The 17,392-nt window shown below is 34.5% G+C and overlaps 1 protein-coding gene across 2 annotated transcripts in view; it reads left to right on the forward strand.

The window, feature by feature from the left end:
* The window catches only part of LOC149413283 (alpha-tocopherol transfer protein-like), a 32,799-nt gene extending 25,180 nt beyond the window's left edge, over nt 1–7,619 (forward strand). For both annotated transcript variants that reach the window (XM_089645284.1, XM_089645285.1), the window contains 2 exons: nt 1,593–1,809; nt 6,972–7,619. In XM_089645284.1, coding sequence (XP_089501410.1) covers nt 1,593–1,809; nt 6,972–7,123 — 369 coding nt within the window. In that variant the 3' untranslated portion in view covers nt 7,124–7,619. The remainder of the gene's footprint in view (nt 1–1,592; nt 1,810–6,971) is intronic.
* The last annotated feature ends 9,773 nt before the right edge of the window (nt 7,620–17,392 follow it).

The following is a 17,392-nucleotide window of genomic DNA, read 5'->3' on the forward strand; positions in this document are numbered from 1 at the left end:
AGATAATTCACACGTTCATGAATCTAAAGCGGCTAACACTTGCTTTTGAACTATGACATGAAATATATATACACAAACCACCAGATACGCCACACGTTCATGAATCTAAAGCGGCTAACACTTGCTTTTGGACTTTGAAATAAGATATATGTTTACACACACCAACAGATATGTCACACGTTCATGAATCTAAAGCGGCTAACACATGCTTTTGAACTATGACATGAAATATATATACACAAACCACCAGATACGCCACACGTTCATGAATCTAAAGCGGCTAACACTTGCTTTTGGACTTTGAAATAAGATATATGTTTACACACACCAACAGATAATTCACACGTTCATGAATCTAAAGCGGCTAACACTTGCTTTTGAACTATGACATGAAATATATATACACAAACCACCAGATACGCCACACGTTCATGAATCTAAAGCGGCTAAGGCTGGCCGCATACATACGTTTTTCGTATTCGATTTCCGAATTCGTTTTCCGTATTCGGACATCCGAATGCACGGAATCAGTAGAAAATACATTAACTGCCGCACACGTTTGTTTTAGTTCCGAACGGAACAAATTCCTTACGCACGTTCCGAATGCGAGCCGACGCGTTCGGAGAAAACGATTGGAAAAAACCTAATGACGTCATGTGGAACGCAGCTATTGCATACAGTTTGTTTGTGCCGACGCAAACGTACGGAAATTTCCATTCGTAATTCAGTGTTGCCAACGGATCTTGACCTAATATCGCCGTTTCTCATACATAAGGTAGCGTAAAGTAGCCGAATTTGCTGTTAGGTGGGACATGTTTAAAATTGATGTTTTTACGTGAAAATAAAAAAAAATCGTGGGGGGGGGGGTGGCTAGAGAATTTAAAAAAAATAAAATTTGTCCCCAGAAAATAAAAAAAATTCATGGCTAGAGAATTTCAAGAAAATATAAAATTTGTCCCCAGAAAAATAAATTTCATGGGGGGGGGGGGGGGTGGCTAGAGAATTTCGGGACATGTTTAAAATAGATGTTTTTGAAGTAGCTTAATTGGCGACCAGTCGCCTTTTAGATTATTTCGGCGCCGATTCTCGCTCTGAGTAGCCTAAATGGCGAGATATCGCCCTTGTTGGCAACACTGGTTCTGACGTTTATACATTCCGAATGAAGAAAAACGAACGTTTGCGCTAGTCTCACGGAATTCCAAATACGGAAAACGAATTCGTAAATCGAATACGGAAAACGTATGTATGCGGCCAGCCTTACACTTGCTTTTGGACTTTGAAATAAGATATATGTTTACACACACCAACAGATATGTCATACGTTCATGAATCTAAAGCGGCTAACACTTGCTTTTGGACTTTGAAATAAGATATATTTTTACACAAACCATCAGATACGCCACACGTTCATGAATCTAAAGCGGCTAACACTTGCTTTTGGACTTTGAAATAAGATATGTTTTTACACATAACAACAGATACGCCCCACGTGCATGAATCTAAAGCGGCTAACACTTGCTTTTGGACATTGAAATGAGATATATTTTTACTATGATAGGTCTATGATATTAGTGTTTTTATGTGTATTCCAGGACGCAATGCCCCTGCGTCTCCAGGCCATGCACTTTATTAACCCGGGCCCCTACATGGACAAGGTGCTATCCCTAATGAAGCCCTTCATGAAGCCGGAACTGCTAGCCCTTATCCACATCCACGCTCAGGGGATGGACTCCTTCTACAAGCACGTGGAGCAGAGGATCCTGCCCGAGGAGTTGGGCGGAACCGCACCAGGGGTCGAAGAGATGAGAAGTAAGGAATATGATAATATTCATGGTGCCACGTATTACGTGCTATATCCCAGGGGGGGGATTTGGCCCTCTCTAAATTAATATTCTCCATTGGTTGCGATCTCTCCTCTATTTCTTGGACTAGTTATTAGTCCACAATGGAGTCCTGGTACCTACCCTGATGTATGGAAGTGAGGCATGGAACTGGCAAAAAAAGGATGAAGGTAGATTAAATGCTGTTGAAATGAGATCCCTGAGGCGTATGTGTGATAAAACCATGTATGATCGTGTGAGAAACGTCGAGATCCGCAAATAGTTCAAGGCTGATGTAAGCGTAATGAGTAAGATCAAGAAAGGGACGCTTAGATGGTTTGGGCATGTAAAGCGAATGAGCGAAGAAAGGAGTGTAATGAGAATGTATGGTGCAAATGTGAATGGTAGCAGAAGTCGGGGACGCCCGAGGAAGACACGGCACGATCAAGTGAATCAGATACTTGAGTCGGACCAAAAGTCAGAATAATAGAAAAGTATGTATGAATGTGAATGAGGCAAGAAGTATGTGTCAATACCGAGTTGTTCGGCGGTCCGTCCTCTCTGCCTACCCCTGCGGGGGAACGGCGTGATGGTTAGTTAGTTTTTTTAGTTAATTACCTATTTGTAGAACGTAAGGCTAAGAGGAATACACAAGTGTGTCTTTTATTGTGATAAAATAGCCTAATTGCCGGGATTTCATTAGATTCCAACGAGGCCCGTACACGTCTGTTACACACCTTTTGATTAACAGGTAAATTAAGGCGATGCACTACGTCGTGTAATATTTTAAATTGAGCCGCTATCAATAGCAACCCTTACGTAGATGGCGATGAGGTTTAAATTCCCGCTTAACACCATCCGCCTGTTTTGATTTATGCAAAATAAAACATGGCCAAAAAGTACTTTTTATTTTATTTTGTGGATGTACAATGTACAGGCATAAATATTTAATTTTTTTTCGATCATTTTATAAATAACTTAATTTGCCACATTATACAATAAAATCATAAACGAAAATGGGTTCGTAAGTAGGAGATTTTGAACTTAAAAGCAGTTTTCATAGTCCTTATACATTATTTTTTCTGGGTTTATAAAAAGACTTATCTAAAAAATACTCGATTATTTCAAATGCCAAGATGTATTCTACTCGCAGTATTTAATTAAAGCAACTGAAACATTTCTAGGCGACCAAATTTTCAAACCGAAAACACACGATTTTGCATTACTACGTATGGCATCGCCTTAAGAAGCAATTGGTTAAGAGTTCCTCCGTCACATAACGAAATCGACTGATGACAATCATATAGGAAGAACTTATAATCAAATTTTTTAATATATTTCAAGAAAAAAATATGTATAAACTTATGTTTTCGTAGAAAGTAATCAATTTGTGGTTTGAAATATTAAAACACTTTGTTTATAATTTGTGGTTAACCTTTACTTACCTGAAAGTAAACATCATGAACGATCCGAAGGGGGGTCACTAGGTCCCCCATATATCACGGAGCGATCGCGGCTTTATTCCTTTTACCCTTTCCAGTAACACAGAGAATATCAACCCTTCAGGTCTCGGAAGGACATAACTATCCACAAACATTACATTCCATTATAGCCCCTAAAGGACAGATCTGACAGGGGCGTCAATACATTATAAAAGTATTTTTACATTTTTTTCTATAATGCGCATATATGTGATATGTTCGTCATTGTAAAGATAAATAATTATTCTTCATAGTTTGTGTCAAATAATTATACATTAGTACATGGAGAATATTTACAAAAATTGTCAAATCGCATGATTACGAATTTCGGCATTTTTTCATTGACAATATTAATATTTTTATAAAAATTGAAGTGACAGTTTTATTACATAATATTACCTACACAAAATGAATATGTTTTATAAATATCGAATTCTTTCAGAATTGTGGACATTCCGAGTCAAAAATATTTTTTAGAAAGCCAATCTATTTTTTCTAATACAAATATTCAAAACATAATTTAATCTAGTATTTTTTTTTAACGACAACATCAAAAATAAGTAATACAGGGTTTTCCAATAAGAGGTGTTATTTTGATATTCAATCTTAAAAGATCGATGGTTTCGTTGCTTGTGTGGCACGTAGCGCCGTCCTGTTGAAAGTAAACGTTGTCCAAATCAATACCATCCAATTCCGGCCATAAAAAATCATTAATCATCTCTCGATAGCGCAATCCATTCAACGTAACTGTTGCTCCAGCCTCATTTTAGAAAAAGTAAGGTCCAATGACGTTCTTTTCACAATTTACATAAATGAACTTTGCAACATGGAAATAGATGGAGAAATAATTAGCTACGCAGACGACACAGTTTTACTATTTAAATCTAAGGATTGGAATAAGGTATATAACATAGCGAATCTAGGAATCACGCAAGTGAAAAAATGGTTGGACTCAAATACACTTACACTAAACATATCGAAAACAAAATTCACAACGTACAGCATAACTAACACAGGACAGCCAAAAAACAATACAAACACCATAAAAATACACGAATGCATAAACACCAACATCTGCGATTGCCCCCCTCTAGAAAAAACAGAACAAATAAAGTATCTAGGAATCGTAATTGACCATAATCTTAAATGGACACATCACATCAAACAAATCACAAATAGGCTTCTCAGAACAATACACATTTTCCTAAATATAAGAAACATATATAAAATAAAACAATTGAAAACAATATATTTTGCACTATGCCAATCAATAATAGAATACGGAATAATTGCTTGGGGAGGAGCAACAAACGCAGCTATCACTCAAATAGAAATCGCACAGAAAACGATATTAAAGGTAATACTCAAAAAACATAAACTAACCGACACAGACCAAATATTGAAAAGCTGTGACGTACTTGATATACGCCAATTATATGTTAAAACACTACTAAACTACATTTTCGACCAAAAAAACAAACCCCAACAAACACAAAATATCACTAATAGACCGGTCAGACAAGCGTACAAAGAAAACATAAAAACTCCGACGGTAAACACTACCTTTGGACAAAGACACCATAAATACCACGCTATTAAAGCATTCAACAGTCTTCCACTTGAAACAAAAATTGAGGAAAATAAAAATAAGTTCAAACACAAAATAAAAAAATGGATTAAAGAACAAAAAGACAATATTACCAAAATTCTATAACATAAAAGAATAAAACATATACACGCAACACAAAAAAATATATAAAACACGCAACACTCACAAACACATATATCATTATAAATGCCGATTTACATTCTCTTTTAATATTTTTCTTTTAGTGTTATAATTATATTTTAATTTTTAATCTTTATTTTTAGTTTAAATTTATCTTTATTTTAATTTTGTTTTTCTTTTTTTTTTTTAAATGTATAAATTCTTAAATTATAAAATGGGGGCCTCAGCACGGGTAAACAACCCAGTGAGGCCAACATTACTGAATTGAAATATGAAATATTGTAAAAAAATGTATCAACAATAAAAAAAAAATGACTCCGCCGGACCATAAACCGCACCGAACAGTCACACGTTGAGGATAGAGAGGCTTTTCAACAATAACTCTTGGGTTTTCCGAGCCCCAGATGCGACAATTTTGCTTGTTGACGAAGCCACCGAGGTGGAAAAGGGCCTCATTACTCAAGATGATTTGCATTTGATTCACTCAGGTGAATTTTGACAATTTAAATGCGTTGTTGAAGCGTGTATCGTTCCATTTTTACTAATGGCGTAGTTTCTACTTGTCAAATGTCAAAAAATGACAGCTTCAAAAGTAACATCTACCGAAATAGCGGGCTATTTAAAATATCACCTATTATTGGAAAACCCTATAGTGGCACATTTTAGATACCTCGGAAGCATTCTAATATTCCAAGAAAATTCACCATGTCGTTGGGACTTGTTGGTAAAAATATTTAAAAACCTTTTAAATATTTAGGTTATTTATTAAGTTTAATTACTACCTAACGTTTACAGCACGAAATCAAGCGTATGTCACTATTTTGTAGCCCTTTCTTCTTCTTTCTCTATATGCCCAAACCATATAAGCGTCCCTTTCTTAATCTCACTCATTACGCTTACATCAGCCTTGCACTCTTTGCGGATTTCCACATTCCTCACACGATAAAGTATGTACCTAACCATGGTATAATATTTTAAGAGAAAATTATTTTTATTGTATTTTTAGAAGTTGGAATTATAAAATCCCCTGATTTATCACCGGTCTGCGCTATACTAACTAACCATCACGCTGTTTCATGGCAGGGGCAGGCAGAGAGGATGGACCGCCAAACAACTCGGTCTTGGCACACACTTCTTGCCTCATTCACATTCATACATACTCTTCTATTATTATGACTCTCGACATGGCCCGACTCAAGTATCTAATTCACTTGATAGTGCCATGTCTTCCTCAGGTGTCCCAGACTTTTGCTACCATTTACATTTGCGTCATATATTCTCCTTACACTCCTTTCTTCGCTCATTCGCTCTTCATTCCCAAACCATTTAAGCGTCGCTTTCATAATCTAACTCATTGCGATTATATCAGCCTTGGATTCTTAATGGATCTCCATATTTCTCACACAACCTACATCAGTTTTAACACACATACGCCTTAGGGATCTCATTTCAACAGAATTCAATCTACTTTCAATCTTTCTTTGTCAGTTCAATGCCTCACTTCTCACTTCCATACATCAGGTTAGTTACCAGCACTCCATTGTGGACTTCTAACTTCGCTTCTTTGGACAATTTTTAGTTTACCTGCATTTACCCTTCTTTCAATATCTCTGTCAGCCTTCCCATCTCTCCTAAAAATACTTCCTAAATACACAAACTCATCCACCTGCTCCAAGTATTTTAATATCTTAAGAAATAATAACTAGATTTCTTGATTTTAGAGGCGGATCGTTTACCAAAAAACAGGATTTTATAGGATTACCTAATGTATATAGTACTACATTTGATGAAAAAACCGACTTAAATGTTGCACAAAATCCCCCACCCCAAAATTACCCCCCTCGTGAGTTGGGGGTTAAAATAAAAGTGTTTGTTTTATTTAATACTTTCTATATTTTTGTAGTTTGATTGATATGTTAATAATTATTCCATCTATTTCAGAAATCACTCTAACCAAAATCAATGCCAACAAGGACTTCTTCCTCCAGGAAGAGACGCGAAGAGTGACAGAAGCCAAAAGGCAGGGCAAGGCGAGGGACGCCGGGGAACTGTTCGGGGTGGAGGGGTCCTTCAAGAAACTGGACATAGACTGAAGATACTTACATTTAATATTCTCATTGCAAATAGCTTTTTATGGATCCATTTAATCATATTGCTCGACCTTCTACTTCTGCAGTAAACCTTTCGAGAAGATTTGCATTGTCCATCGTCAGTTTTCTTGTCATCAAGGCTTCTAGAGAAATGCTTATAGATTGTTCACGAAAGAATTTCGATATTTAAAAAGTTTGATCATATTTCACACCAACGCTCATCGATCACAAAACGCCTAAAGACATGCACTTATAATAAATTTCTATATATCTCATGGTCCCAATGAGCCACAAGGCAAAGTATCAAAAGACGTATACATACAAGTATCTGGGTCCGAAATTATATGATAAAATCCTTACAGAATGTCCCACATCGGTTCATTAATAACTAAATGGTTGATTGGCTTGGTTAGAGGGGAGTCTGAAAATTATTACCTATTGTTATCTAAAATTATACATACTTACCTATTAATGATGCACTTAATAAAAACTTTGTGAGAAGTCTTCAAAAAATTTTTTAATTTATTTTTAATTTACATAAAACAGTTCATTATCATTTTCACAACCATTTGGTTACGAACTAATAACGACCTGACACATGAACACCTGTACACGTATATTGTAAATTGATAAATTGTAGTATTTTTTAATAACTTAAGGCGATGCACTACGTCGTGTAATATTTTGAATCGAGCCGCTATCAATAACACGCCTTACGTAGATGGCGATAAGGCTTAAATTCCCGCTTAACACAATCCACCTTTTTTGATTTATGCAAGAAAAAACATGGACAAAATACCTATTATTTTATTATGTGGATGTTCAGGCACAAATATTTAAATGTTTTTGGATCATTTTATAAATAACTTAATTTGCCACATTATACAATAAAATCATAACCGAAAATGGGTTCGTCAGTAGGATATTTTGAACTTTAAACAGTTTTCATATGCCTTATACATTATTTGTTTCTGGGATTATAAAAAGAATTATCTAAAAAATACTCGATTATTTCAAAGGCCAAGATGTATTCTACTCGCAGTATTTAATTAAAGCATCTGAATCATTTCTAGGCGACCAAATTTTAAAAACCGAAAACACGTGATTTCGCATTACTACGTGGTGCATCGCCTTAATGAGTAAAACCTCAATTTTTATTATTTAATTATTGAAGGTAATGTTAGCATATGTAATGTCAGTAGTTTTTATTCGAAGTATGATACAGTTAAATATGACCGAAGGAGATAGGGTACCATTAGCTCAGTTGGTAGAGCGGTGCCCCGGCAAGGCAAGGGTCCTGGGGATGTGACCGTATCTTAAATGTTTCAAATATATGTTTAGTAATTGCTAATATTGCCCTCAATAATTGATAAATTGTTACTATGGACTGAAAAATTACGAAGATTAATACGTACCTACTTTTGTACATAGGTTCAAATATGTTTATTTATGGGTTCACATTTATCAGGGCTGGAATTTATTGAAACTAGAAAACTAATCATTTATTTCATCAAAACAATATTCAGAAATCAAAATATTACTGATATGTAAATATGTGCGAATATTAGATATAGTAGAAGGCTGAGAGCGAATAGATAGTGGGTAGACGGTACAACAAAGATAGTAGAAAGCTGAAAGCGAATAGATAGTGGGTAGACGGTACAACAAAGATAGTAGAAAGCTGAAAGCGAATAGATAGTGGGTAGACGGTACAACAAAGATAGTAGAAAGCTGAAAGCGAATAGATAGTGGGTAGACGGTACAACAAAGATAGTAGAAAGCTGAAAGCGAATAGATAGTGGGTAGACGGTACAACAAAGATAGTAGAAAGCTGAAAGCGAATAGATAGTGGGTAGACGGTACAACAAAGATAGTAGAAAGCTGAAAGCGAATAGATAGTGGGTAGACTGTACAACAAAGATAGTAGAAGGCTGAAAGCAAATAAATAGTGGGTAGACTGTACAACAAAGATAGTAGAAGGCTGAAAGCAAATAAATAGTGGGTAGACTGTACAGCAAAGATAGTAGAAGGTTGAAAGCGAATTGATAGTGGGTAGACTGTACAACAAATATATAAGAAGGCTGAAAGCGAATAGATAGTGGGTAGACTGTACAACAAATATATTAGAAGGGTGAAAGCGAATAGATAGTGGGTAGACTGTACAAGAAAGATAGTAGAAGGTTGAAAGCGAATAGTTAGTGGGTAGACTGTACAACAAAGATAGTAGAAGGCTGAAAGCAAATAAATAGTGGGTAGACTGTACAACAAAGATAGTAGAAGGCTGAAAGCAAATAAATAGTGGGTAGACTGTACAACAAAGATAGTAGAAGGCTGAAAGCGAATAGATAGTGGGTAGACTGTACAACAAATATATTAGAAGGGTGAAAGCGAATAGATAGTGGGTAGACTGTACAAGAAAGATAGTAGAAGGTTGAAAGCGAATAGTTAGTGGGTAGACTGTACAACAAAGATAGTAGAAGGCTGAAAGCAAATAAATAGTGAGTAGACTGTACAACAAAGATAGTAGAAGGCTGAAAGCGAATAGATAGTGGGTAGACTGTACAACAAATATATTAGAAGGCTGAAAGCGAATAGATAGTGGGTAGACTGTACAACAAATATATTAGAAAGCTGAAAGCGAATAGATAGTGGGTAGACTGTACAACAAAGATAGTAGAAGGCTGAAAGCAAATAAATAGTGGGTAGACTGTACAACAAATATATTAGAAGGCTGAAAGCGAATAGATAGTGGGTAGACTGTACAACAAAGATAGTAGAAGGCTGAAAGCAAATAAATAGTGGGTAGACTGTACAACAAAGATAGTAGAAGGTTGAAAGCGAATTGATAGTGGGTAGACTGTACAACAAATATATAAGAAGGCTGAAAGCGAATAGATAGTGGGTAGACTGTACAACAAATATATTAGAAGGGTGAAAGCGAATAGATAGTGGGTAGACTGTACAAGAAAGATAGTAGAAGGTTGAAAGCGAATAGTTAGTGGGTAGACTGTACAACAAAGATAGTAGAAGGCTGAAAGCAAATAAATAGTGGGTAGACTGTACAACAAAGATAGTAGAAGGCTGAAAGCGAATAGATAGTGGGTAGACTGTACAACAAAGATAGTAGAAGGCTTAAAGCAAATAAATAGTGGGTAGACTGTACAACAAATATATTAGAAGGCTGAAAGCGAATAGATAGTGGGTAGACTGTACAAGAAAGATAGTAGAAGGCTGAAAGCAAATAAATAGTGGGTAGACTGTACAACAAATATATTAGAAGGCTGAAAGCGAATAGATAGTGGGTAGACTGTACAAGAAAAATAGTAGAAGGTTGAAAGCGAATAGATAGTGGGTAGACTGTACAACAAAGATAGTGGAAGGCTGAAAGCGAATAATTAGTGGGTAGACTGTACAACAAAGATAGTATCTATTCGCTCTCAGCCTTCTAATATCTTTGTACAGCCTATCCACTATCTATTCGCTCTCAGCCTTCTAATATCTTTGTATAGCCTATCCACTATGTATTCGCTCTCAGCCTTCTAATATCTTTGTACAGCCTATCCACTATCTATTCGCTCTTAGCCTTCTAATATCTTTGTACAGCCTATCCACTATCTATTCGCTCTTAGCCTTCTACTATATCTAATATTCGCACATATTTACATCAGTAAGATTTTGATTTCTGAATATTCTTTTGATGAAATAAATAAACGAAAAACAGAAACGAGTCCCGGTACGATCAAGGGAGATTTATGGTGTGGTAGCCCTCTATCCCTCATCGATGAAGAAGGTTACCGTTTTTACCTAAAGGGCGAGCTTTTGAAGACATGGCTGGAAGTTCGTATCATAATGAACTAAAAACTGGATTACAGGCCGTTTCCTGATAAACTTTTAGTAAATTGAGTTTTTGATATTGAATTTGAGTTAAATAAGGTTTTTTTAATTAATTAATTTATTTAATTAATTTATTTAATATCAACGGTATAAATATACCATAAACAATGATAACATGTCACAGTTAAAATCGTAGAAATATTTAAAAAAAAGAATTACAAATATATGTGGCATTTGATTGTGAAATGACATTAGAGAGTAAGTAAGTAAGTAAACAAGAGATACAAGTACATAAGTTTCTATAGTGCAAATAAAGTAGAATTAGATTAAATTAATATTGATTGAAAAGATTGATAGCATAGCCCTCTTGTACCTACCTTGCGTGCAGTTAAATAGATTGTTTTGACTATCATTTAGAGATTTTTTTCCGGAAGGTTTTTATATATATAATAAATGGATATTTTTTTATTTATTTTAAGTTAAAATACTAATTTCATATATGAAAAATTACTTATTTCCTTCATACTCGTCGAAATCCGTTGTAATCAATATAGGACACCCACACCAATCCATAGGACAAGCGCAGCGGCAGAGTTTTGTAGGTAACCGAATTGTGCATAGCACTTATTCATGTATTTCGACGAAAAGTTTAAGCAGATGGAAAAAACATCATTGATGAATTCTAAGATATTGTGAAGTCTGTTGACTTTCTTACCACGGAAATTGAAGAAATAAACAACGAAATTACAAATCTCCCAGGACCAACATACAGATCTAAAAAAACAGTGGATTATCTAGAAAGAGACTTCTTAGTTTTAAAAATATCTAACCTCATCAAGGTTCTAATATTTTGACAAACCGTACAAACTGTTACATGTCATATAAGATTTGTAACAAGGTGTGTGTGCATCACTTTACTTACATCGCATCTATGGTCTTGGTGTGTGGGACCTTTAAGTACCTACACATTGTCATTTTGCTATTGGTAAAATTGACAGTCCTGGAATTCTGACTTGGAGAGTTGCCAAACCTGAGGGAGCAAGGATCTGTGATTTGCATTGGAAGCAGTCGCCATTCTTTGATCACCAGCTCAGAGCAGCGGGCATTCCTCTTGGCTGAGGTTCGACGAACACATTCGCCAATTTTTTGAGCATCAGCTTTGCATATGGAGCATTGACCATTGGATTGATGGAATCGGATGGCATCTGTCGATCCTCATTGGTTAAGAGGGACCCTTTTGGAGACCAGCAGCGTGAGGCTGTTTTGCATTGGACCACAAGATTATTTTTTGGATAAATTATAAACTGGGAGTTGCTGAGAAGAACCGAATCTACTACTTCGCTAAGGACGAACTGGTATCACACCTTCATTTTACTTATGCAAGCCCTTTGCCAGACAGATTATATAGTAGGATGCTAATTAATTTCTTTTTTATTATATCTTTTTTGTGGTAATACATTTTAGTATTCTTAAATATTTTTTATTTCTAGATAATAAACCTATCCTTAGGTACTTTTATTTGTTGCCACTTAATCCAACGGTAAAAAAACTTAAAAGAAAGCGTTCACCATTTTCAAGGAGCCAGTCCCTTTTCACGTGTGACTGATTAAAATCCTTACCATCATATCCATCGGGTTTGTTATTAGATTTACCACCTTCATTTTCACGGCACCATACAAAGACGAGGTCGTGTTACATCTTGTGACATCATTAGCAAATAAAAAGAGTTCTTTGAACACCTTACTTATTAATTAATTTACTGTACAATTTTTATAGCGCCGCTTATGTGAAATATCACCTCAGGGGCGCTTTACAGTTGTAGCAGGTATTACAAAAAATATAAATATTACAAAAATAAAGTGAAGTTAAGTTAAGTAAAATGAAGAACAGAAACAGATGACATGAAGATAGAAGATGGAGACTCTGCAGCAAGAATCCTAGGTACTATTACTTACAATAAACTGAGCTGAATACACACAGACATAGGAATTAATAGACGAGAAGATAATGGCGAGGGGTAAAATCAACTGTTGAAGAACAAAGGGGGTTAAGCTGACTGTGATTCGTCAATAAATCAATCTGATAGTAAATAGGCATCTCGCATTATAATATCATCATTTAGTTCTTAAAAGTAAAATCTGCTTTTGAATGAATAGACATTTTTACATGGGAGCGCAAATTACTCGCCACGTTATGAACTAATTTGCGAAGTCCAAATTCGGCAAAGTAAATTTCTTCTGTTTGCAGAGTCGTAGTTAGTTTCAGAGTATTTAGTTAAGACACTTTTACAAATGTTTCATAATTTACTTACCCCAGTAAACAACGATGAGCACACTTGAGAATCGCTACATTGTGATGTGATAGTATATGTTTCTAAAACTGATCCATATAATACGGTGTGAATAAGCTTAAAATAAAGTAAAATAATGCTTACTTATGGAATGTAATACGACAATTGGGTTTATTCTCTTTTTCACATCTATTTTTACAAGTTTTCATATCACAAGTCAACATTTTGACGTGTTATTTCGTAAAATGAACCGATGATGCCTCGACCATAGTTCGCACAAGAATGATGACGTCACGTTTTCAAATTTCACTTGAGGCCATACGCGAGCCCAGCCGGCTCCAATGGAACCGGTATGGGGAGTGGGGATAATACACTTTTAATCACTTAGGGCAGGTCTACTAATATTCATATGTCTATGTGAATACATATGAATATTAGTATTCCTGCTGGTTGGTGTTGGTAGAAGCGACAATTGAACAAATGAAACAAAGAAAACCAGCGAGCAATACTAGTAGAATTGTGTCTGTTCCAACAACCATTTCAAGAGATAGGGAAATAAAACAAGATGTAGAATCATCATGCTCTTTTCTGGAAGATATTAAACACTGACTGACATATTTTAAGGTTACATCTTTCAAACCACTCTTTGTTCTCTTCACGTAGCAATTGTCGGATGTTTTCTTGACTCCCAAAACTTAGACACCGCGTACGAGCTGCATAACTTTGAAAGATGGAGTTATGTCTGCCTTACTTTGCAGATTTAAGTGTTGGGAACTCTTGTAAAAAGGTTCTAAAAGTAAAAGGTTCTACTTATAATGGTGTTTATTTACGTTACAAATAATAGGTCTGGATTTAGCTACACTGTTCATTACCCTAGGGTTGGTAATTCTCTGGTTCGAGAAACTTGTTCTCTGTCAATCTCATGTCACAAGTAATTGTTACACTCTAGCGACATCTGTCGGACTCTGGAGTAAGCTTTATGACTAGCGCCATCTATCGCTTAAATACTCAACTTTGTTACCATACATCAAAACTATGCACTTAATTCCTCCCATGGCATGAAATATGTTTAGTCTACCTAATGTTTTTACCTTATTAACATCCGCATTGTCTAACAATTAGGTGAATGAGAAATCTTCATTGTAGGAAACCCAGCTCTTTCGTTAGGGATTTATGATATCTGTCACCTTCGCGATAAGATGAACAAAAGCCTAATGACGACAACCCTCCAATTAACAAATTATTATAAGCAATAATTAGTCGCTTGAAATATCCATACAAATTGAAAATATCTCCCGAGTAAAAATAAATGCCGCCGACGGGAATTGAACCCGCACCTTCTGATGTCTGGTCAGGTGCTCTGGACCACTGAGCTACGTCAGTTTATTCCCATCCCGCCAAATAATTCAAAATGTACTAGTACCTACTCCAATCTACAATTACCGCTTATCATATTTTTTTGACCTGTCAACAACCAACATTATTTTTGTAGGAAAGGCTTTGTCAGTGCTAAATTTCTCACTAGATGGCGTCGAGACATATAATATCTTCATTTGTTGGTGAAATATTTTGACATGTCAAATATTATTATTTTTTAAATGATAAAGTAATGTTTGTAAGACAAGGTTTTGATATATATACCTCTAAGGTGATCGGTAGATTGGTATAGATTTTTCAAAAACTCTTAGTAGGCAGCCAAAAGAGGAATTAAGTAAGTTTTTTTACAGGAATCTCCCACGTCTACAGTTGAAAAGATTACGAATTCACGGAGATATTTGTATCTGTACATATTTCTTATATGTTTCAGTAAAATGCACCACAAAAACGGCTTTGTTATGAGAAATTGATCAATTAAAATTTTTAAAAAAAATTCCTCACTCTTCTACTATTGCCTTTCACAACTTATTTGACAAAAATAAGTACACGGAGAAAAATTATCCTCTTAAAAAAGTCATAGCATGCTACTCACTCTTAGGCATAGCACAAAGAATAACATATATATTGTATAATTTGTTATCTTGATTCTTTGTAGATATAAAAAACAAACTTATCTGTACCTATTGATGACAAAAACGATCTAGCTCCTGCAGGTGTTATTAGGGCGTGGTTAATTTCTAAAGGTCTTCTTGTAATATCAGGTTCATTATCGTTCAACATATTATTATTTGTTACAGTTCGTGTAAAGAGATTTAAGGGAGGCAGGAAGCAAATCATCACCCTCGCGATTGATTTTCGGTACATCTAATTTTAATACATTTTATCATTATTTCTACAACAGAACTCAATTTACTATTATATACTACTATATTACTTAAACATAATTCAAATTCTCCAGATTTACATCCTTTTCTATGTATCTGCACCAGTCATCTAGTTCCTTGTAACTTGAGTGAGGCATGCACATGGTAGTTTTGCTGCCAGAAATACACACTAAATCCGATCTCGAAAATACCAAGTTCATCGATTGTTTTAAATAAAGAAAATAACTTAAGGCGATGCCATACAAAGTAATGCAGAATCATGTGTTTTTGGTTTGAAAATTTGGTCGCCTAGAAATGTTTCAGGTGCTTTCGTTAAATACTGCGAGTAGAATACATCTTGGCCTTTGAAATAATCCAGTATTTTTTATATAAGTCTTTTAATAAGCCCAGAAAAAAATAATGTAAAGGCCTATGAAAACTGCTTTAAAGTTCAAAATCTCCTACTTACGAACCCATTTTCGGTTATGATTTTATTGTATAATGTGTCAAATTAAGTTATTTATAAAATGATCGAAAAAAAAAATTGTGCCTGAACATAAAATGCACTTTTTGGGCATGTTTTTTTCTTACACAAATCAAAACAGGTGGATTAAGCGGGAATTTAAACCTTATTGCCATCTACGTAAGGGTTGTTATTGATAGCGGCTCAATTTAAAATATTTCACGACGTAGTGCATCGCCTTAAATTAAAATGACGCCACGAAGTGATTTTGCAATTATTAGTTTTTTTTTTTTCAAAAAATGATCTGAATACGAAAAATCAGTGTCATAAATGTTGGTTGACTTTTATAGAACTCGCAAGCTTCTGCAGCGACCCAATCAAACACAAAAAACAATTTAGAATTTATTGCAAATGTTAATCAATGTTTCTTAAATGTCTAACATAAAATTTTTATTATTTACTGCCTAACTATGAATGGCTGCGGTGTATTGGTTGATGGAGTAGAATGAATATTTGTGGAAACCCTAATAATATTGATCTAGTACCCTATCAAAAATGACTAATTTTAATGATTTAACTTGAATTTATTTTTATGTATTTCAATTCTAGCATTAATTATCGTCTGCAACAATATTTGTGTTGAGTTTTTATAAAATTAAAATTCATTAAAAAATATCTCACTATTTTTTATAACATTCATTTTCAGTGTGCAAATTTCTTATAGTTTGCCAGTATTGTTATCTGTCGAAGGTGGTTAAATGAGCAAAACACTCATATATTATATAAGCCCAAAAACGGTAGTCACAGAAAAACATACTGATTATTTATTTTTATTTTTTCGATCTGTTATAACTTGACGTGTCGCGCTTACCCGCTTATCTTGATAAGTAAGGAAGATAAATGTAATTGATATTATTCGTAATTTTAAAGCTTATTAAATTTGGCAGACAGTTTACTTGAAATACTTTTCATTTTCCTTTTTTTTAAATTTTTTTTATTTAATTTAATATTTGTATGTTTTTTACAATAAATATACAATTTATACATATTATACAGTGTTATAAAGGTAAATAATAATAGCTTTTCCTCACCATAAAGAGACGAGGCTCTTGTGTTTGGTGAGTGAATCCTAGCTCAATTATATGGAATCATGTAAGTAAGTAAATAATATATTTGCAAAACCAAAGGGATAAGTAAGAAATAGGCAAGATTTATCAATAATACAGTTTCAAGATTTGAACGTAATAATAATAAGAGTAAGATATGGACTTTTATAGTAGTTTTAAGGAATTTTTAAATTTTATTTTAAATTCCTGAATATCTTCAATATTTTTTAGATATAATGGAAGGATGTTAAAATTGTTATACCTAGATAGAGATAGGTATTATGTGTGTGCTTTGTATTAAGTTTTGGGATTTTGATAGTTTTTTTATATCTTGCTGAT

This window comes from Hesperophylax consimilis, chromosome 22, assembly GCF_061612785.1.
Source record: "Hesperophylax consimilis isolate HC1 chromosome 22, BYU_Hcon_1.0, whole genome shotgun sequence".
Lineage (NCBI taxonomy): Eukaryota > Metazoa > Arthropoda > Insecta > Trichoptera > Limnephilidae > Hesperophylax > Hesperophylax consimilis.